This window comes from Lissotriton vulgaris, chromosome 5, assembly GCF_964263255.1.
Source record: "Lissotriton vulgaris chromosome 5, aLisVul1.2, whole genome shotgun sequence".
In the NCBI taxonomy this organism is placed as follows: Eukaryota; Metazoa; Chordata; class Amphibia; order Caudata; family Salamandridae; genus Lissotriton; species Lissotriton vulgaris.
Window position 1 is genome coordinate 194,520,460 of NC_141693.1, and position 24,609 is coordinate 194,545,068.

The 24,609-nt window shown below is 44.2% G+C and overlaps 1 protein-coding gene across 2 annotated transcripts in view; it reads right to left on the reverse strand.

Moving 5' to 3' along the window:
• LOC147710457 (ficolin-1-like) overlaps positions 1-24,352 on the reverse strand; it is a 511,385-nt gene extending 487,033 nt beyond the window's left edge. For both annotated transcript variants that reach the window (XM_086921145.1, XM_086921144.1), the window contains exon 1: positions 24,187-24,352. In XM_086921145.1, the coding sequence (XP_086777271.1) occupies positions 24,187-24,265 (79 nt within the window). In that variant the 5' untranslated portion in view covers positions 24,266-24,352. The remainder of the gene's footprint in view (positions 1-24,186) is intronic.
• Positions 24,353-24,609: the final 257 nt, after the last annotated feature.

A 24,609-nucleotide genomic window follows, 5' to 3' on the forward strand; every position in this document is an offset into this window, starting at 1 on the left:
TGTGAATGTAGATCCTCTGCTGAATTTGATGGAATCTGAAAGAACTGATTTGTGTAGTGCTAGCGGGTTCAGACCTAAGTCGATATTTGTACCTAATATTGCTAACATGTATATTGATAGTTTTGAACAAGGGGTACTTGATGAAATGCGTAAAATTGAGAAAAGAAGACCCAAACTCAAACTCAATCTAACCAATAACCAATTCCTAGCATTGAAAGAGATGGAAAGCTGGACTGATATAATTATCAGGAACAGTGACAAAGGTGGTAATGTTGTACTGTGGCCTGTGGAGATGTATTTGGAGGAAGGGTATAGGCAACTTAATGACCATGAAAATTATGTTGTGACCACGAGACAAGAATATAATAGCATGAAGCAGATGTTTTTCGATAAACTTGTTGAATGGAAAGTCAGTGGTATCATTGAAGATGAGGAGTACAAATACCTGTTGTGTAAATACCCCATGGTGCCAGCACTGTACCTATTGCCCAAGTTACATAAAGATTTGGTGAAACCACCGGGGAGGCCGATTGTCTCCTCAGTGGGTAGCTTACTAGAAAAAACTTCAAGGTACATCGACCACTTTTTACAACCACTAGTCCAGTCTTTACCATCTTATATCAAGGACACATCTGACTTCCTCAGAAAAATTAACAACTTTACATGGAATTCTGATTACTGGATGATCAGTTTTGATGTCGTCAGTTTGTACACAAGCATTCCCCAAAATTTGGGGCTAGAGGCATGTAGACACTTTCTGAAGGAACGATCTATCTCCCACTGGGGCCACACTAACATGATACTGCAAATGATGCAGATATGTCTTGAAAATAATTTTTTCATATTTGATAAAAAAATGTACAGACAGACACGGGGGACGGCGATGGGTACTTGCTTTGCTCCCAGCTTTGCTGGCCTTTTCATGGGCTGGTGGGAGGAGCAAGTGGTGAGCAACATCTCCCACTTCAGTACCCACGCCGTCCTCTGGCTCCGTTTTATTGATGACATCTTTTGTGTCTGGAAGGGCACACACGAACAAGCTCAGGAATTTGAAAAGATCATCAATAATAATGATCTAAATTTAAAATTTACCAGTTGCATGAGTAAAACTCAACTGGAATTCCTGGATGTCAATCTTGAGGTGAGGGATGGAGTTTTAACAAGCTCCTTATTCCGCAAAAAAACAGCTGGGAATAGTCTCCTACACGCTGAAAGTTGTCACCCTGTCACATTGATAAGAAGCATCCCTTTGGGAGAGCTAACCAGGGCGAAGCGTAATTGCAGCACAGGGCTGAACTATGAAAAGGAAAAAGCACTCATGATAGCAAGATTTCGTGAAAGGGGATATTCAAATGAAACCATCAAGCATGCAGAAAGAGAGGTAGATCAGAAGGAAAGAAAAGAACTTCTGATCCCTAAAGAACGTCCTGCAGATGGTAAAATCCGATTCATAACCCGGTATGACAGTCAGTCCTGGGAAGTGAGACGGAGTTTACAGAAATTTTGGGATATCCTTAAACTGGATAAAGATTTGTGTGAGGCCATACATGAAACACCGTCAGTGACTTACATGAAGGCAAAATCACTAAGGGACACACTGAGCACGACATTAATCAGAGAAAGTCCCAAAAGTAATGCAATACATGGATTTTTTCCGTGTAAACATTGCAAAGCTTGCAAGACCAGCAAAAATTGCAAATCATTAGTGATTTCTAAAAATCAGGAGGCACACAAGATCACAAAACATCTTAGCTGCACGACGGACCATGCTATCTATGCATTACACTGTCCATGCGACAAATTTTACATTGGGTGCACCACGAAGCAGGCTAAACTCAGAGTACTAGAACATCTAAGAGCAATAAAAAACTTGAACCACCAATACCCAGTAGCAAGGCACTTTGCGGCAGTACACAATCAGAACCCCAATCTGCTGACATTTACAGTGCTAGACTGTGTGGAAAACAAAGAGAGAGGTGGAAATAGATGGCTAGAGTTACGGAAACTTGAGTCCAAATATATAATCAAATATAACACCATTCAACCGATTGGGCACAACCTTGGAGAAGAACTAGCAGTACACCTGTATGAGTAATTTTAAGGAATCAAGTGATCTCTGTTGCGTCCTTTGAGCAATGTAGAATCTTTTAAAGAAAGTTGATTTTTAATAGCACTTGTTACAGTTATTTGCACAGTACATGAAGAGAGTACACAGGCTGAATTTGGTTTGTTTGGTTTTTTTCAGGAGAGGACGGCACGCCCACTTGGGCAGAATTAGGACTCGGCATTATGAACATTTTTTTGTGGTGGTTAAAAGCCCACTTGGGCGGAGATTTTCTTTGTAACAACTTATGCAGAACATGCATTTATATAATTTTCTGACATTTATTTTTTCATGAGATAAATGTGACACACGATGTTAATTAGATGCCTGTATATGTAGCCACAAAGCCTATATGTATTTTAAGTTAACAACTGAATTGACTGTGTAAACAAACTCAATGATACATTGTAGCCCGATTGCAGTATCTCTTCATTGTCTATGGGCACGTGATGCATGACGGAATGCATCTGGGTGTTTACTTTAAAAGTATGGTGAAATAATGTTACTCCACCCGTGACCAAGAGGTAGGCTTACCTCGAAACGCGTTGGGGCTGTTTACTTTTTTTGCCAATTAAACCTTGAGCACTGAAAACACAATTTGGGCCTCGACTCTGGTTTCTACATATAGGACCATACCAGTTTTCTATCTTATTTGAAGGATCGGCGATCCTGTCGAGCGCCCGCAGTGCAAGCGGCAGAAGCACGCCATTTGTTCGTGTTGTATATATATATATATATATACTTTACGCAAACAAAGTTAGTACGCTCTCAGGAAAATGAGTCCAATAACACGGTTCAGTTAAAACACAGGTTTAATCCACACAACGCGTTTCGCCTTGCAGCTTGTTCAAGTGAACAAGCTGCAAGGCGAAACGCGTTGTGTGGATTAAACCTGTGTTTCAACTAAACCGTGTTATAGGACTCATTTTCCTGAGAGCGTACTAACTTTGTTTGGGAAAAGTTTGGATTGAATTTACCGGCCCGCTCCGCCGGAGTGTACGCCACCCCTCCAGGGTCCCAGTATCCCGGCAGGAGCCTTTTCTTTGTGATATATATATATATATATATATATATATCAAACACAGATTCCCGGTGAAAGCCAGTACCCGCTCACGAGTGGGTCGTTTCTAGGGTTCCGGAAGCCCAATATCTTTCTCCAAACATTCTCCCATCAGGAAAATACGTAAACGACACACCAGGAGTTTGCTGTGCTTGAAAATTTAATTGGCAGCAAAAACAAACAACGCGTTTCACCTCACGGCTTGTTCACGTTGATATTAGTGCCCTTTACACGAGTATCCACCACCAGGATGGAATTAATGCTGTCAGGTATTATTTGGAAAGAAGGACTGATGTTTTCAAAGAGCATAATGCCATGTTGATCAAGATTTTGACATATTGCCTGGAACATAATGTATTTATGTTTAATAACCTCTTATATAGACAACGACAGGGAGTGGCAATGGGGGCCAGTTTCTCCCCTAGCTTCGCATGTTTACACATGGGAGCCTGGGTGGAACTGGTCCGCAGAACCAACTTTGAAAAGGAGATGAAGGAAAATGGTAGTGCGTGGTACCGCTTTATTGATGACTTGTTTGTTGTATAGAGGGGTGAACGTGAAGAAGCTGAGATATTTATCGAAGGCATCAATAAGAATGTGTTTAATATCAACTTCACAGTCACGATAAGCCAGGAACGGGTTCCCATTTTAGACATTGAAGTATATGTCCACAACAACAAGTTGGAAAGTAGAATATTCCGAAAAAACACGGCAGGCAACACCATACTGCATGCGAGCAGCACTCACCCAGCTCACCTAATACGGAGCATCCCGTATGGGGAGATGCTAAGACTAAGAAGATTATGTAGTGAGTATGGGGAGTTAGTAAAAGCTCAGGAAGCCAGTACAAATAGATTTTTGGAACGTGGTTACCACATCAATACAATCAAACAGACAATACAGAAATCCATGGCCATGGATAAATTGAAGCTGCTTGGTCGCAATGATGTCTCGGCTGAGACACAAATCCAGCTGAATATGACAAGCAGCAATGAGGTGATAAAAATTGAGCCATTTCGGATAATTATGGAGTACTGTAACCAGCATAGGGAGCTTTGTAAAATCATTGACAGAAATTGGCCTATAGTAAGTAAAGACCCCAATATTGGCCAGGACCTCCCCAAGAAAGCATCCATCACATTCAGTAAAGCTCCCAACATGAAAGAGTGAGTGGTTGTCACATGCCCTGAGATATTGGATACCACATCATGGTATAAAAATAATCAGGGATTTTTCAGATGCAAAATCTGTAAAGCCTGTATCCACGGTATTAACAAACGGGTATACAAGGATGGCTTTAGCGATCGTGAACATCAGATCACTAAAGTATTAACGTGTAAAACAGAATACGCTGTATACATCCTGGACTGCCCATGTAAATTAAGATATGTGGGGAGCACTAAGCTCCCCGTTCATAGAAGAATACTACAACATCTCAGGGCAATTACATCACAGGACAACACCTACCCGGTGGCACGCCATTTTAAAACACACCATCAGAGCAACAACAAGGAACTGACATACTATGTGGTGGATGCCATTACTGCAAGCAGAAGGGGAGGCAATAGGGAGGCCAAGCTACGTAAATTGAAAACCAACTATGTCCACCGACGCAACCATGCATACAATCTTTGTTTAAAAAGTTGCAGATACAAGCCCCAAAAGAACTCACAATTTTTATCATTCCTTCTAGAGAGTAAAACATCTCTAAAGAAAGGAATATATTAGGGACACAGAGTCTCAAAATCAAGATGACTCAGTAGGATAAACTCGCTCGACTTCGCAAGTAAGTGACATTATTAACTGACCCCGTCAACAGAAGCCTCATTTGAATTTAGCACCGTTAGACAATTCTATCATATCTTAATTTTTTAGCTTTCCGGATGTGAAAACACTACAAGGAAGTCCAGGTATGAACTGAGCACATGCAGAGCCGTATGTAAGTTGAGAGTCGCTCACATAAAAAACTGACAGTACGTTATTTAATTAATGTCTTCCAGATTTTGTTGTTTGGTCCTGAAGAGATTCCCCCAACCCCCAGGGATTCGAAACGCGTCGACCTTTTTTCAGATTCTTTTGTCTCCATAGACCAATCGGTTTTCAAAATATGTTTTGTGAATATAATAATGATGGATGGTCTATTTGATTAATAAAAACGGTACTCGTGCATCCTTCCATTTAGTGGAGTAGGCCCACCTGTTAAACATAAACAGGATCCTTATAGGGCCTCTAATATAAAATCATTCTTTGATAGAGGAAACGTCCCATTGTCCCTTCAAATTTCAATAAATCTCTTGTTGTCTGTCGTCAATTTGTTGTCCGAGAGTGTTATGTGTTAAATGTACAACCTTCTCTTTCCAATTATTGGCATTCTTGCCTTCCTCTTTTTTTCAAACCCTTAGCTCACCAGTCCTTCTTTTATCCTCCTAGACTGTATACAATAAATGTATTAGATTGAAGTCAAATTATATATTTTGTGTTGTACCAACTAAATACTTCCTCATTTAAAAAGAAAAAGGAAAACAAAAACATAAATAAAATAAATTTATTTATCTTTGGTAAAAACCTCGACTGAAAGAGTGGTCTGTGGGAAGGAGCGACAGGCAGCTCATTACCCTGGTAAAAAATTGAATTACTGCACAGTATTGGCAACCTTTTTGTTTATTATTCTATTGGCGCAGCCTTACTGTGCTTCAGCCAAAACCCTATTTGTTACTTGAATAAAGAATAACAGCATCCAAAATCTCTAGTCCGTGTCCGCAAGGCGTGGTTGTGGAGAGAACGATTGCGTGAAGGAGACGGTGGTTGTTTCATACATATATATATATATATATATATATATAGTCACAACCTTCATATATGTGTGTGTGTGTACACACACATATATATGAAGCATGAGGTTCATATTATATATTCATTCATTCAGTAGCTTTTATTCGATTACCACTTGTATAATCATAAAAAGTACAAAATTTAAAAACAAAACAAAACAGTTCATCATAAACATAAATTTAAAAAAGAAAAAGTTAAAAGTGCGTGCAAATCTTATGCTTTAAATATTTCTGTTCAGATTATAAGTTTTTGGCGTATTGTAATAGTAGCTTTTAGGAAAGTCACTATAGATTTTGCTACATGTGGCGAGTCCAAACACCGCAGAAAGAGGAATGCAGAATAACACTGTCTGTGACCACTAGATCGAAGCAGTGGAAGAATCCACGATTTTCGTGGAGATTTGTAGTATTTGCAAAAGAAAATAATGTGGATCGTTGTTTGTAAAGATATTCCATCACATGGACAGTTCGTGAGCGTGCGGGACCAGTTTTGAATTTCAGGAAAAGAAACTAAACGAAAAAAGGTGTTGAAACGAAATCTTGTTAATAGATATTTCTCCTGATTAGACAGAAAGTAGGACAAATAAGGTTGCATACCTTTGACAGGTTGTATTGCACAAATTTGACTGTTCGAAGTTTTTGTGATCTCTGTCTGATTACGCAGCTCTCTCAGGTGGATCAAGCACATCGTCTTTAGCTGTTTTCTGGAGATGTCTTCGATGCTAGGAGGGTCGTCAAAATAAGACTTATAGCCAAGGTCATTAAAAAAGTTCCGTACATAGACCAGCCATGGGATCTTATGCCAATTAGTTAGAGCTAAACAGTCCGTGATCAAGGATCGTGTTAAGTGGCACTTAGGTTTGGACCATATACGTTGCCACAGTAAGATTGGTTGGGTACGGATAGTGTCTATAATGTATTCCATGCCAAGCTCACTATGAGAAGCAAAGTTCGGGGCGCTTTGCGGTAGAGCCAGCACGTATTTGATGAAAACGTTTTCTGTTACCTGTAGGTGATCTACATGGCCGTGCCCCCACACGCCTGCGCTGTAGGTAGCCACACTGTGGCATTTAGCATAGTAGACTTTCAGGAGTTCAGGTGGGGCAGGTTTCCCCAGTTTTCTCGAAAAAGAAGTCAGGGCCGATGTTGCACGTCGGAAAAGGAGGTTTCTACTGGCCGTAGCATGTCGCCAGTTCAAAGCATCATCCACAAGGATTCCCAGATATGGGTAGACAGAGGTTTTTTCCAATTTTATGTTATCCACCAATATTGGTTTAGGGTTTTGACCCTGGGGCCAATGTGCATGGTAAAAGTCTTTTTTATGTTAATTTTCAAGCCAAGTGAGTCCATAAAGCTGCTATATTTATTGATTTGTTTTTGAAGTTGGTTTAGTGTGCGGGCCAGGATGACTGAATCATCTGCATATAGCAGTGTCGGTATTGGACGGTGGTTTATCTGGGGTAGATCCTGGCTCCCTTCCAGCATAATATATATATATATATATATATATATATATATATATATATATATAAATATATATATATTACCTACTGGCTATCGCCAGTAGGTATATATAGTTAGGATTTTTTCCCTATGGGATTTTTGAAAATTCTATGTCTAATAACTTTGGCGTTTGTGGACGAAATCGGCTGAAATTTTCAGGAAAATGGCACATTTCGTTTCTGAGCAGCCCCTGAAAATTTGGTGGGGTTTCAACAAGGGGGGGCTGAGAAAAAAGGGGGGTCCCAAAACGCGTTTTTTACATTGAGTTTTCCATAGGGCGGTTGGACTCACTTTTAGCTCGAACGGCTGAATGGATTTGCACGAAACTTGGCAAAATTGTAGGGACTGTTAGCCCGATGTGCCTTTGCTAGGTCTCAATATATGTGCTTCAGTGGATTTTGAGAAATTAACGTTTAAATCAAGATATATATCTGTAACAGCGCTCCGGGCAGCGATCCGGTCCGCTTACTTTTCGCGTTTCGGAACTTTGCGCGCAGAAAGCTGATTGGCTCTCCGGTGTCTGTCAACATTCTAAACAGTCCGGAGCGGCCGCCATCTTGTCTCTCGGTAGGATCGAGAGAGAAGAAGAGGTGAAAAACGAAGGGGGAATTTAATGAAAGGGGGCAAGGTATCCCCCTCTTGACCCCCTAGGAATGTAGGGTCCCGTGGGGAAAAGAAAAAAAAAATGATTTTTCACGGTAGAAGCGCTTCACGGGCCGCGAACTGGGCCGCAAACTGGTAGCGAAACGGGAATTCGCCATTTTGTGCTTCGTTAAATAAATTACTAGGTATAAGGGGGTGCGGGAGACGTATCCTAATCCCCTATGTTTCCTGAGGGTGGCTGAGGAGGCTGATATATGTTGATACATCTCTTCCAGCGGCTGTGCGTGAGCTTTTTTTTTTTTTGCTGCGTGACAGTCCGGAGCGGCCGCCATCTTGTCTCTCGGTAGGATCGAGAGAGAAGAAGAGGTGAAAAACGAAGGGGGAATTTAATGAAAGGGGGCAAGGTATCCCCCTCTTGACCCCCTAGGAATGTTGTTGGGGTTATTAAAGGGTCCCGTGGGGAAAAGAAAAAAAAATGATTTTTCACGGTAGAAGCGCTTCACGGGCCGCGAACTGGGCCGCAAACTGGTAGCGATACTGGAATTCGCCATTTTGTGCTTCGTTAATTAAATTACTAGGTATAAGGGGGTGCGGGAGACGTATCCTAATCCCCTGTTTCCTGAGGGTGGCTGAGGAGGCTGATATATGTTGATACATCTCTTCCAGCGGCTGCGCCATCTTGCCTTTTTTCCAATGCCACAATTTTGTCGTGCACGGCAGCCATTTTAGATGCCAGGCTGGTCCCAGGCTATCACCTACCCCTGCGGATGTAGTTTATGGCCCCAGCTGTAGAGAATTCAGACATGCCAACCCTCCCGATTCAGGCGTGTGACTACTGATTTCAGTGCTAGTCTCCCGCCTCCCGATTTCTGCAAGCAAAAACCCGGGGGCATATTACGAACAACTAGCGATAATTTTTGTCTCTAACTTGTTTAGAGACAAAAATTATCGCCGCACATCGGCGATTTTTATCGCAGATAAACCTTGCTATTATCGCAGAAAAGTCAGCGATATTCATGTATTATCGAGCAAATGCTCTTAGCCATGTTATCCACCTCCCATTGGATAACATGGCTAAGAACTGCTCAGGGCAGGTGTTAGATTTTGGAGATATTCGCGCTTAGCGCAAATATCTCCAAAAGTTGGTAATAGGAGAAAGCGATGTTAGGGACTGTTTCCAGTCGCTAACATCTTGGCACGCCACTTTGCATGTTATTAGTGATAAGTATCACTGACATGCAAAGCGGGGCCCAAGATGGTCGCTATCTCCTTTTAGCTGTCACTAACTGGTGTTAGCGACAGCTTGGTAATAGGGAGATAATTTTATCTCCGCTTTCATGGCTTTTAAAGCCAAAAAAGCGGAGATAAACCCCCTTGATAATATGCCCCACGATTCCTTGGGGGTTTCAGCTGACAGGGCTTGGTATTGTGTTACATGGTAATTTTTCCAGGAAACGTCAGAGGGTCGATGCAGGGGTTCTAGAAGAGGTGATAAACCATTTAAGCCTCATGAACAAGCGCATGGTCTTTTAAAGATTTGTGAAGTACTCGGGGCGGCGGTGTGTGTGTGCCCTCTTTCAGGAGCGGGCGGGGGGGCACTGCCAGCAACTTGCCAGGTCAGGTAGTGTTCAACACGTGCATCACCCTTTCTCTGCCTGCTATTGCGCTCCATGCTTCGGAAAGGTAAGAAAAAGAACGTGCATTTGAGTTTGAAATGTCCGATCCTGCAGCAGCACACTTCCAAAGCCCACACATGACAATAACCCGATTCAAGGCCCTATTCACCCGTTTTTAAAAAAATAGATAACACTCCAACAAAGTAAGATTATAAAACTTTATTAACTTTTAACTATAATGAACGGAACAAAAACTAAAAACATTTAAACATTTTTCAACTCAAAAAGCAACAATGGTTAGAAGCTGTCTTTTGTGCGAATAGTCCCAAGGCAGCACAACGTGCAGAGTTCTGGACGGCACCCAGGTGATGTCGCCTGGGTGCCGCACTGGTTTTGGGATCCTACAATGCAGCACAGAAAAACAGCGTGGGGCGTCCCGGGTGGTGCGGGGGGAGGCCTCGTCAGTAGCGGTCTGTTGTGCGAATAGTCCCAAGGCAGCAGAACGCGTTGAGATGTTGATGGGACTGTGTCCAGTGTCCCATGGCTGACACAACATGTACGACAGGCACCCAGGTGATGTCCAGTAAACTGCCGCACTGGTTTTGGTATCCTACAATGCTGCTCCGAAAATTGGCGTGCGGCGGCCCGGGGGGGGGGGCGTGGGGGAGGCGGCGTGAACGGGCCTCCCCAGGTGGCGGCCATCTAGCTGAGTTGCGCCCGCTCTTGCGGCTACAGCGTCTCGCTCACCATGTTGTTGAGTTGCTCCCACTCTTGCAGTGCAGCGATAGGCGGCTGCCACATGGCTCTTAAAATGGCGGACGGCTCCTCGGTTTTGGGCCTGGTCCACTGAAATGGCCCTGGGACACCTTGGAACTCGGACGCTTGCCTGCTAGGGCTTGGGCTCCATTCTCGAAAAGCGTCCCCTCAGCCGTGAAGATTCTACAAAAGTCTTGGGGCCCCCGACTCCCGCAGGCTTCCGGTGGGGAGCGGCTGCCATGATTGCTCGCGGAATGACCACGACGGAGCCACGAGATGGTGGTGCTCTCATGCTGACGCCAGCTTCAGTCTGAATGATCCAGAAACAAGGTGGGGCTTTCATCGTTTGGGAAAAAAAAATGTTCTAAACCAATGAAAAGTGTTATTTTTAGGTCATATGACCAAGACTTCCATCTTTAGGAAACCAAAAGTAAAATGAACCAATGAAAAGTTTTATAAACAAGTCACATGACCTGTTATGCGGCATAGGGCTACAAAAAGCGTAGAAAATCCGTTGGCACGTGAGGCGGCGTCAGTAGCGGACCGATGTGCGAATAGGCCGAAGGCAGCACAACGCGCCGAGATCCGGATGGCACCGAGGTGGTGTCCAGCAAATTGCCGCACTGGTGTGGCCATCCTACAATGCTGCGCCGAAAGACGGCGTGTCCAGCTGAGTTGCGGTCACTGTTGCGGTACAGTGACTCAAACGCGCCGAGATCCGGATGGCACCGAGGTGGTGTCCAGCAAATTGCCGCACTGGTGTGGCCATCCTACAATGCTGCGCCGAAAGACGGCGTGTCCAGCTGAGTTGCGGTCACTGTTGCGGTACAGTGACTCGAACGCGCCGAGATCCGGATGGCACCGAGGTGGTGTCCAGCAAATTGCCGCACTGGTGTGGCCATCCTACAATGCTGCGCCGAAAGATGGCGTGTCCAGCTGAGTTGCGGTCACTCTTGCGGTACAGTGAGTCGAACGCGCCGAGATCTGGATGGCCCCGATGTTGTGTCCAGCAAGTTGCCGCACTGGTGTGGCCATCCTACAATGCTGCGCCGAAAGTCGGCGTGGGGTGCCCCGTTGGCTTATGAGGTGATGTCAGTAGTGGACCGATGTGTGAATAGGTCGGAACCAGCACAAGGCGCCAAGATCCGAATGGCAAGTCCTGGATGTTGAGTGCCTCAGTTGAGAGTTCTGAGCAGTGCTTGTAAGACTGTCTGAAGCTTATTTGCACCTGCTGCAGCTTCACTATTGCCCTGGTGTGGCCAAAGGTCGCACATGACATAGGCGGCCGGCTCCCGAGGTCCGGCGGAACTTTTTTCCTTTTCCTTTCTGCTTCTTTTCCTACAATCCGTTTCATCTGAAGACACGACCAGGTCCCTGAATGTGTGCAGGGGGACGCTATTGATTGAATGAAAATGGCGGCTTGACACAAAGCTGACTCAAGCGTTACTGTTGATGCTATACAGACAAAAATTGGTTTTCAGTTTGTACATTCTTCAGGTTTTTTTTTTCCATCCAAGTCTGATTGAGAGTTTGTAGAAAAATGGCTTCAGATTTTCCACATACTACTCTTCAACATTCTTCCTAAATGTAACAATGTGAAACTCAATAGGAGAACGGCTGTTTCTGTTTCCTTTCAAAATGCTGCCAACAATATTTTCTGAATGGAAGACACCATCTTGTAGCATAAAGGGCCGAAAGGGGTTCTGGTCTGGCCGATGGTTGGTGGAGACATTTTGACTATATCTTGGACCTGCCCGGCCTCGCCCAAAATGGCGCCGGTATAAATGGGACTCGTAACTCCTTGCCCGCAAATGTATATCTAGAAAATGTTATTGTAAGTGGCCCTGTCGTATTTTAATTACAAAATGTACGTCCACCGATTCCGCAACTGTTAGACACCTTTGTTCTTGCAACCTAATGGCCCGCTCGTTACGTTCTTCTACAGTGTAAATGTCTCCTCATCATATACGATTTCAGTTTGCTCCGTGGCCGGCCCACGTGGTTATAGGCCCGTATTTGTATACTGACATTTTCACAATAAAGGTTTTTAAAACAAAACACGGTAGTAGTATTTACATTGGTAAAGTTTTTACTTTTAGTCACTGTTTTCGAATCAGTAAAAGGCAAGTGAAATAAAGCAGTCCAATTACATGACGGATAAAAGGTATAATATGTAGGAACGCAGTAAAGATAAATGGTCAAGGGCAGTTGTGTTTTTCATGTCTGCAACATAAAGTGATCGATAAGAATCTGATAATCAGGCGTATCGGCGACTAAGACAGCAGGCCGAATCTCTTTTACTCAACGGCTCCGTCATGGAAGGAAGAAACGCCCTTTTTCTCGAAAAAGGAATATATTTTACTTGCAAGACAGTTGTAAATTTTCCGGAAAAGTACATTAGCCTGGAATATTATAACATATGTTTGAAAAAAAAATATTGTTCGAAAACAATAAAAAGCGTAATTTTTAGGTCATATGATCAAGCTTTTCATCATTAAATTAACAAAAGTAAAATGAACCAATGAAAAGTTTTATTAACAAGTCACATGACCTGTTATGCTTACGTTACGCGCTGCGCGCCGCGCCTCGGATCACTTCCGGGTGCGCTAACGCGGCGTGTCATATAACGCATTACGCGACAACGTAGGTCAAGAATATAGTCAAAATGTCTCCACCAACCAGCGTTCGGAACACAACCCCTTTCAGCAGTCCAAAAAGTTCTGTTAAATGACAACAGAGGGGACAGGCAACAAGAACCATCAGTCAAAGAGGGGAGGGCAAGTTCTTCTCTTCCGGGTCATGTTGGGGCGCTACCGGAACTGATCGAATTGGTAGTCTACAGTGTTTCTGGATGTTTCAGACTAAAGCTGGCGTCAGCATGAGACCACTACCATCTCGTAGCTCCGTCGTGGCCATTCCACGAGCAATCATGGCAGCCGCTCCCCACCAGAAGTCTGCGGGAGTCGGAGGCCCCCAAGACTTTTGTAGAATCTTCACGGCTGAGGGGACGCTTTTCGAGAATGGGACCCAAGCCCTATCAGGGAAGCGTCCGAGTTCAAAGGTGTCCCAGGGCCATTTTAGTGGACCAGGCCCAAAACCGAAGAGCCGGCCGCCATTTTGAGAGTCCTGTGGCAGCCGCCTATCGCTGCACCGCAAGAGCGGGAGCAACTCAACTACATGATGAGCGAGACGCTGTAGTCGCAAGAGCGGGCGGTAAACAGCTGAATGGCGGAAGAGGCACAGTGTAGCAAAAGCGGGCGGAATGGCAACTGAAACGGTAAAGGGGCGCCCCACTACAGCGTGTCTTCAGGTCAAACGGTTTGTGGGACAAGGTTCAGAATTGAAGAGTCATCAAAAGGCAAAAAGTTCTGCCGGACCCCGGGAGCCGGCCGCCTATGTCGGGGGCGATCTCAGGCTACACCAGTGCTATAAGACTTGGGGAGGGTGTCGGAGCCAAGCGTCTTCTCCGAGTCCATGGCCATCACACCGCCCCTCAGGGGCCTCCGTCAAGCTGTTTAGGAAGGTAACATATCACATTGTTTTCTAATGCAGTCAGGTCCACAAACGACACTCACTTACTTTGAGAATAGTGAAGCTGCAGTAGGTGGAAATAAGCTTCAGACAGTGTTACAAGCACTGCTCAGAACTTTTAACTATGGCACCCAACATCCAGAACTTATGCCATTTGAGAATGGCAGTGACATCGAAGCAACTCAGGGACCAAAACCATTAACGTACTTTCACGTATGAAAATCTTACTTGGGGAGGGGGCAGGAGCGAAGCGCCCCCTCCCAGTCAGCGCCACCACACCGTATGTTGAAAATTTGAAGCCATCGTTCTACAAAGTCAACCAAACTTGGATTGAAAAATCTAGAAAAATGTACAAACTGAAAACCAGTTTTGGTCTGCATAGCATCAGTAGCAACGCTTGAGTCAGCTTTGTGTCAAGCCGCCATTTTGATTCAACAAAGCACAGGCATTGAAAAAGGCTCAAACTCAGAACTCTGAACTATGGCACCCAACATCCAGGAGGTTGCCATCCGGATCTTGGAGCCTTGTGCTGCTTTCGACCTATTCACACATCGGTCCACTACTGACATCATCTTATAAACCAACGTTATGTAAATAGTTTTTTAATAAAATGTTTTACCCTGTTTCTTTGCTGGTGTGTTGTCTATATTTTTTAATATTTGCATAGGGTTTGTCGTTATTTTGTGCGGGATGGGTGATGGAGCCGAGCTGTCTTGCAGCCCTCATGGTGTGGAGCTCAGTTCATCTCACTATTTTTGTATTTCTCATGAAGGGTTGTTCCTAATATTTCTATTTTAGCGAGGTCAAAAAGAGATCCAATTAGTGGCCTACTGATTTTGCTCGATTACTTTTATTTTTTTACACGATTTTTCACTATCTGCAAAGACTAAACAGAGTATTGCGACTTTGTGCTTGTTTGTAAATAGAGAATGATCCAAAGAGAACCAATTCTAAAACAGTAAATGCTTGGACAACAATCAATCAAATGGAGAGACAAGCAGGCACGACGGATTACAACGGGGGTAAAGGCCTGCGTTAACTACCCTTCAGTATCTGCAAAGAGAGAGTACTACTAAGACAAAAGAGGGGAGGGGGGGGGGTGCAGCGTTCAAAGCACATCAGCGTGCATAAATACGAAAATGTTTTTATCTATCACGTACTTGACATTTTAAAGCTTTTCATATTTGCTATTAAAAAACGAATGAAATTCACAGAAAAAACCATAGGTTATAGTGGATATATAGTTAGGAATTTGCATTTACAAAACCTTGAAAATTCAATGAAAAAACCATTAGTTTTAGGCCATATATAGTTAGGGATTTGCATTTACAAAACCTTATTTTACTCGCATAAAACCATTGAAATTCCATATATAGTTATAAGCGCTAACTATATATCGCGCACCCGCAATCCACTGCTGATGATGTCACATATTACATCATTCATGACATGGTTAGTGACATCACTGATGACATCACTGATGACATCTCAAATGACATCACTGATGGCATCACTGAAAACATCTCATTTGACATGACTGATAACATCACTGATGATATCATTCATGTGATAATACGATGAACCTCTTCAGACTCTAATATAACCTTAGATACAATCAGTGTAAACAGACACTCACAGACTGTCACTCATCCATGGAGTTACTCACACACCTAGTCAGTCATGCAAAGAATCAATCACACCTCCATTTCCTCAACTATACAGTTATACAAACTTTACTTATTCAAACATATACTAACACATATTTACTCTATTATACAATCCCTGATACAAGTTCACAATGATCCATACAGCCACTCACACATTCACTGGCTCTTATGCACAGTTATTTATATATGTCAACTCTCACATGTACTGTGTTTTACATATGTACTTACTTTGACATGTAGCACTGAGATATCCATTCACTCACCAATACACTCATGCACACAGTCAACCGCCCATACAGCTGTTTCCACATGCACTTTTGAAACCATACATCTAGTGAATCAACTGCTCACACATCTATGCACAGAGTCACACACCTCCCAGCCACCCACACACACACTCAGTATCCCATACAAATACTTGGGCAACCAATCAATAACCCATATAGTTTTCATATAGCTACTTATCAACACATGCAACAGTTTACAGAACAACAGACATAATGATGCACAAATTAAGACAGTTTAGTCACTAACCCATGCACTCAGTGAGACACATTTAATCACTCACTCATACAGTCAGTCATGCACCTACTAAATCCTTCATCCAGACACTTATATATCCACTCATTCTTCAATATGTAAGAGATATTTTAACTTTACAGAAACATACAGTCACTGGATGTTGTCATCAGTGATGTCATCAGTGATGTCATTTGAGATGTCATCAGTGATGTCATTTGAGATGTCATCAGTGATGTCATCAGTGATGTCACTAACCATGTCATGAATGATGTAATATGTGACATCATCAGCAGTGGACTGCGGGTGCGCGATATATAGTTAGCGCTTATAACTATATATGGAATTTCAATGGTTTTATGCGAGTAAAATAAGGTTTTGTAAATGCAAATCCCTAACTATATATGGCCTAAAACTAATAGTTTTTTCATTGAATTTTCAAGGTTTTGTAAATGCAAATTCCTAACTATATATCCACTATAACCTATGGTTTTTTCTGTGAATATATATATATATATATATATATATATATATCCCTCCAAAACGCTATGTGACAACTTCGTCTCCTTCAATGAAAAAATAGCCAAGATCGAACTATCCCTAGACATCAGCCCTCCCCGACCATCAACATCAACCTAACTACAACATTCACCACCGCTGGAGACACAACCTCTACTGCCTGGTCCTCTTTTGACCTCGTCCAAGAAGCCGAGATCCTCAATCTAATCTCATCCTCCAAACCCTCCTCCCATAACCTTGATCCCATTCCCGCCCAAATGGCCAAAGACCTCAAACTCACCCTTGCCCCACTCTGGTGTAAAATCATCAACAGCTCCCTAAAATCTGGCATCATCCCGGACTGCCTTAAAGTTGGCCAGGTCACTCCCCTCCTGAAGAAAACAGGTCTGGATTCCAACGACCTTAACAATTTCAGACCAGTCTCAAGTCTACCCTTCCTAGCCAAAATCCTAGAAAAATGCGTACTACGCCAACTCAACAACCAGCTCGACAGCATCAACCTGCTTGATCAAAACCAATCAGGCTTCAGAAAAGGCTACTGCACCGAAACCGCAATCCTGAACATAGTAGATGACATCCGCAACTCCCTTGGCTCGGATCAATGCTGCCTACTCATCCTTCTTGACCTGTCAGCGACGTTTGACACGGTTGACCACAAGCTCCTCATCAAGGCCCTCAAAGAACGAGTAGGCGCGGAGGACATGGTCCTGAAATGGTTTGTCTCCTTATTTCAGAAACGCTTCCAAAGAGTAAAAATAAAATCCTTCACATCAGACCCTCTCCCCGTGACCAGAGGGGTCCCCCAAGGATCCGTCCTGTCCCCTCAACTGTTCAACACATACATGGTTCCCCTCACCATTATACTGAAGAAAGCTAATATCCCTTTCCACCTATACGCGGATAACACTCAGATCTACATAGAAGCCACTTCCTATAACGACATTCTAAGGCTCAACAACACTCTAAATGAAATCCAAGAATGGCTAGGGACGAATCACCTCAAATTAAACCAAGGAAAAACCGAGATCCTCCTCATCTCCAACAAAGATGACAACCCCAAATTGACTGAATGGGTAAAAGCTATTGACGCTCTCAAAGGAAATCTCACCCTGACCAACACAGTAAAATCACTTGGAATCACCCTGGATCACAAACTAACTATGTCAAACCACATCAAGAACTCCGCGAAAAGCGCCTTCCTTAATCTGAAGCTCCTCAATAAAATCAAACCACACATCCCACAAAAAGATCTCCAACAAGCCACCCAAGCATTGGTCCTATCCAGACTGGACTATGGGATCGCAGCACTATCCGGCACAGCCATATCCCACCTAGCGCCACTGAAAACCACCCTCAATGCAGCAGCCAGAATGGTCTCAGGTGCAAGGAAATTTGACCACATATCCCCTGCACTCAAAGATCTTAAATGGCTTCCAGTGGACATGCGCGCAAACTTCAGAACGGCTTGTCTCACACACAAAGCCCTACACACAGGAAAACCGGAATATCTAGCCTCCAAGCTCAAGAAAGCGGGTCAATCCAGAAATTTCAGAAGTTCAAACTCCCTACTACTCATCCCCTTGAAAACCCGGAAACAAAAAACCGCCAGCCGCTCCTTTGCCGGCAACGCACCAAAAATCTGGAACTGCATCCCAGTGGACATCAGAACCACCCCTTCCTTTCCCGAATTCAAGAGACGACTAAAAATCCTCTACCTCAACCGCGCATTCCCGAACTCTACCTCAATAGCGCAACCTGGAACTCGGACTACCTCAACAACTCTACCTCAATACCGCCCCCCAGGTGGAAGACCACTGAGCTAATTCGCTGACCTTGTATGTACCCTGTTTACAGTATGCTGCACTATTTTTCGCACCTGTTTCTTCCTGACTGAATGTAAAGTGCTCGGATACCCTTGGGTCTGGCCAGCGCTATAGAAAACTCCAAAAATAAAATAAATAAAATATATATATATATATATATATATATATATATATATATATATATATATATATATATATATATATATATATATATATATATATATATATATATATATATATATATATATATATATATATATATATATGAGCCCCATCATTCATATATATGTGTGTGTGTATGTGTGTATAAATATATATATATGTGTGTGTATACATTTGTGTGTATATATATATATATATGTATAGAAGTACATATCTATTTAGATATTTGGGGCATTTATTGCACAAAATGCAGTAGTGCAAAAACCCATTTTGCACAAATTGTGGAATTTGGAACATATTTTACGGTTGCCTGTGAAATATGAATTGTCAGGGCTAGTAGGATTATGCGGCATGGAGGATCAAAATATATGGCCAGGGTATCTAACTTATTAGGCAAAAATGAAAATTACTTGGCACACACGTTGTCAATATTATTTTTATCCATTTGAGATGGAAGCAAAGTTTTTGGTAGAATCTGAAAGGTTTGCAAATGATATGGCAAATGCAGTAAACCCATAATTATGTGTTATAAGCTGCAGCCACAGAAATGCTTCGATCTACTGAGCCTCACCATTGCCCATTGTTTTATTAAAAAGTTTTTCAAGAAAGGTAAACAAAATATTCTAATTCCGAACAATGCCCATTGTTGTCTGGGCTTTGAAGAAAACAGCCTTTTCAAACTTAGCTCCGTACTCTGGTGATGATTACAAACCACTCGGCCTTTGGCTTTGTGGTTTATGATGTCACTAGTTCCCCTTTGTGGTTTCCAGCTATGTGTTCCTTCTCTGAATATGGTCAGGAGGCCACAAACTACCGATTAAAATACTTAAACTTCCTATAAACCTCTTATGGGAAACAAATAACAGGAATGCACATCATTCTTGATTTAGGGCTTGCTAGAGCAATACTATTGTATAACACGAAAAACACTGAGGGCCTAAGAGCTGCATTAGCTCAGTACAGAGCCTAACATTTAGTTGTTTTCAACAACTGCTTTTTCGCATCTACTCGATCAACACTAGGACATTCTTCCTGCCACTGCTGCAATTTTGCAGGCAACTTAGGACCTCCTGCCCTCACAGAAACCCATGCCACACCCACCACACTGACCACGACCACCCCTGAATCACTCCACTGCCTCCTGCTCAACTTCCGATCACTCTGAAAACAGGCCACCGAAATCTGACATCATCACCAACCTCACCCCCGATGTTGCTTTCATCACCGAGACCTGGCTCAACCCCTCTTCCATCCCCGATATCGCCACCCCCATCCCCAACCGGTACAAGATGCTTCACTGGGACCGCCTCAACAAACCCGGAGGAGGCATCACCATCATGCACAAAGAAACCATATGTTGCACCACCCCTGAAGACAGCACCACACCGGTCTTGGAGCACCTCAACTTCCAACTCCAGACTGACGGCAAAACTACAATCAGAGGCACCCTCATCTGCAGGACCACACCTGGTTTCTGCAATTATATCCCTGAATACATCACTCCACTAGACACTGACTCCAAGCACTCAAAGCACTACATCTTCCTCTGTGACCTCAACTTCCAGCTCAATGACCTCAAAGACACAAACTCCACCAAATCCACCAACCTCCTGGAAATCCTGAGCAACATCGGCCTCACCCAACTAGTAAATGACTCCACACACAGTGCAGTACAGACACTCAACCTGATCTTCACGGTCAGGGACAGAGTCAAGTACAGTCATGTCACCGTACTCACCTGGACTGATGACACCCTCATCTACTTCCCCATTGCAGAACTCCTATTCACTACCCCAGGTCCCCCAGTTCTACTCACCACAACTGAAACAAGGTAGTCGAGACCCAATAGACGGATGCCCTCACCACCACACAGCCCGACTGCATTAACAACCTTAAACAGACCGTCCAGAATTTCTCTGAATGGATCGGCAACTGGGTCAATAGAGTCATGCCCATCAAGCCAGCCAGGGCCAGCAGATCCACCAAACAAGCCATTTGCTATACACTACAACTCAGAACAATGAAGCTCAACTGCAAAAGGCTAGAAAGAATGTGGAGCTTCAGTAGAAATCCCACAAATTGAGCCACCTTCAAATCAGCCCTCAACAAATACCACCAACGCTGAAAAGACACAAAAAGAAGTACCTAGGCAGACCACATTGAATCAAGCTCCAGCCACAGCAAGGAATTCTTTAGAATTGTCAGAGAGTGTGCATGCCCATCAGCCACCAAGAACACTATTTCTTCTTCCCAGGAACTCTGCAACTCCCTGGTGGACCACTTAAACAAAATATGCACCATCCACAATAACTTCGAACCCCAACCCACCGACCTCCACAACTTCTTTGAAGAGACAGATGACACCCACAACCACCCGTTCACTGCATGGAAGCACACCTTCCGCCTACTCCGAAAAATCTCCAGGTGGATCCCCATCAACACCAGGAAAACCGTCACTCAAGCTCTATTTAATAGCCAGCTGGACTATGGAAACACAATCTATGTAGGAATTACCACTCAACTCCTGAAGAGACTCCAGACCATTTAGTATTCAGCTGCTAGACTCACCTCAGCCTCTTCAAATGGGCCTACACCACCCCCACCTCAGAAACCTCCACTGGCCTGCTTTGCAGAAAAGATGCCACTTCAAGATGCTTACACACGCCTACAAGCCCTCCATGACTTAGGACCAGCATACATCAACCACCGCCTGAACTTCCACCAAACCTCAAGACACCTGTGTTCCACCTCTCTCGCCCACACTCTTCGCTGAAGCTGCAGTGGAGAACAATCCTTCTCCTACTTAGCCACCTAGTCCTGGAACAACCTCCCCCTCCACCTCTGAACATCATCCTCCCTGCAGGAATTCAGAAAGGGACTCAAGACATGGATTTTCGCGACTGAGCCCAGCAAGAACCCAACACCTGTGTACCCTCTCAGATGATTAGGCATGCTCTAAAAATCCGAGTTGAGTGATTGATGATTGATTGATTGATTGATTGAAAAACACAATGTACTGCCCCGCAGGTCAAATATTTACTCTGCATTTGAACATCTTTTCGGAATATTATTCGCTATTTGTGGTTCAGTGCCAGATTTTAGCTGTAACTTCCATTGCATAATAATACATCATTCATCAGAGGTCCGCACTCTACTGTCGCCTGAGCACCCCACACCCCCGCCCCCTTCAGGGGCAGGGTCTCTGGGTGGAGTCCCCCCAGCCTGGATAGGGCATGCGAAGGGCATCACTTTCTGGGCGCCAGGACTTGGAGAGAGTATATATCCCTCCCCCACAATTTTGGCGCCTCTTTTGCACGCCTGACATGCTGATCTGGAAGCAAAGGGGTACAGAAGGGTACCTCTGCGCTGCACCATGGTGGGTGCCAGAGCCAAATCCTAGGAGCCACGTAGGAGGTTCCTGGAAAACCCGTGTCGGCGCCCCACTTGTCCTTTGGGCGGTTGTGGGCCTGAACAACCGGGGTGTTTGCTATGCTATGCTCTGCCCTGAAAGGGGCATGAGTAAGAAGGTACCAAGTGTCACGTGACCTGGGAAGAGGATCACCAGTAAGGGCAGCACAGGTGGGATTCGCCCCAGTGCTGCCTGGCTCATCAGGCGGGCATGTCGCCCAGTTGGCTGCCTGCCCTTGGATGCCCGTATGATAACACACCTATTACATAACCGTGTATGTAATAAACCTGCAGCAACTGTACCCAAACAAAAAATTGTGTTGTGTGCTTATTTATTGGCATGCATGTTATGTTGGAGGGGTGGGAAAGGATGCCAATGACGATACTATCTCTCATGCGCACAATGTTCCCTCTCTCTGCCTCACCTTCCTCCCACCTCTCTCCCAACTCCCCCACCCATCAGTCTCTCCTTTCAATGCACCCCTATCTTCTCATGTAATCAAATCAGAGAATTTTTGGGGAGGGAATAAGCCCCCAGGTACCACAGTGTGCTGTTTGTGCCTTAAATTCCTTTAAATTATATTAGGAGACTCGAGATATTTGTACGACCGTACTCACATTTTCAATTACTTTTCTTGGGATGGAAACATCCTTTCACAATGTTTCTGCTGTATGGCCTCTCTTTAGTGCCATGTGATGGGAGCTTGGCTCTGTCTCTTCCTATTTGGTGGGAGCGTCACAGATACCCCAGTTGTTCACACATGGATGATAATAGCCATCATTCCAACTGACGTCACGCCTGTCCCAGGCACTTCAAGCAGCCCATGGCACTGGCGTTAGTTATGAAAGCTAACCAATGCAGCTGATAAAGGGAGGCTGCAGGCCCGGGTGAGTCATTAAGAAAAAGAACACAAGCTGTGAATCTAATTGTAAATGGGCCTTGGGTGGACCATGGGGCTATCTTGGGAGGGCCAGGCCCACCGGGCCCTCCCTCTAGAACCGGGCCTGAACATATACAGCATGTGCAACAAGCGCAACAGGCACCATATAGTGCGAAGTTACAAGATACGTGGCGGCAGCATCTGCCTCTCAGACACAAAACCATGTGCAGAAATTGTTCAAGTTTCCACCACCCCCACTTGCCCGCAACCCCGCCCGCCCCGCCCGCCACCCCACCGTTCTTACCTGTGCAACCCCCACTGCCTGTGATGGTTTAGATGTTTCGGACCGAGGCGCTGAGGCTTTCCTCGCAACCCCATATGTAGCATCTGGAGATGTAGCCATGGTCCATGAATTCAAATAAATGAGAGAAGTGTTGAATGAATGTATGCAACAGTGGATGAAGTAATGAGGATGTAGAATGAATGAACGTATGCAATAGAAAGATGAACAATCATAAATCCACAGGAACATCTCTAGGAACTCTCGTAAAGACACACTGCTTAATGATGTAAAATCTTGCTATAAACAGTGAGGAGAATTTTAGTTGTTTTAATTAACTAAACAATAAAATTTTACTTACAGTCACACTGCTTAATTTTGATCGAAGGAACATTTTGTGTTGGGGTTTTGTACAGTTTTAGCACCAATCAAATTCCAGTGCTTAATTTGAGCCAGTGTTTTCAGGTGCTCAGCACCGGCACTTAATCGTCAACACCGGTGCTTACAGCGCGAACTCGATCCAAAGTTATTGGAGTGCTTTTCATGAGCACCATTTTAAGGACACATTATTTTTTTGTAGGCACTGGGAGAATACGTTATTCACCTAGAATCACAGGATGTTCGGTCTACATCGAGACTCGAATCTGGTTCCCCAGCTCCAAAGTCAGCAGCTCTGGCCATTAAGCCATCCCCCCCTCCCCATTTGCAGGGTTTCATGGTTGGTTCTAGGTATGTTATCTGTGGCGCTAAAAGGAGCAAGGGGCTGGTGCAAGCTGCCTCCTGCCGAGATCCCCAGCATGTATTGTTTCACAAATTAACCACGGTTGGGAACAACAATGCTGCTTCAAGGAAAAGATGCAAGACTCGTTTGTTAAGATTTGCAGAAAGGTTTGCTGGCAGGTGCATGTGTGTGGTTTGCTCACCTGGGCAGGTGTCTTCGGCGCTGCACATCGTCATAGCGCACAGGACAAAGAACCCTGTGGACTGCACAACCCCTCTCATGGCTGCTGAAAGTCTCGGAGATGGGTCGGTCCCTGTTCTTTTCGAGCTCTGAGAGCCTAGTACTTGTTGAAAGTATTCTTCGAGTAACAGAAATAGCCCACCCGTCCTCCTTATATCGGTTTGACACCCCCTTCCGTTCCCTCCCTGGCTCTCTTGGCCGCCAACTTCCTTTCAGCACCCTTCACTCTAATCTAATAGAAAGATGACGTATTTGTGATGTTAACTGAAGGGTCATCATGTGTGGCAGCCCCATTAACGTTCCTATGTCTCACTCTAACTCGAGCTTGACATTTTGGATTGCCTCCAAGCTCTCATTTGCGGTTATTTTCTAAGCTGTTGAAAGA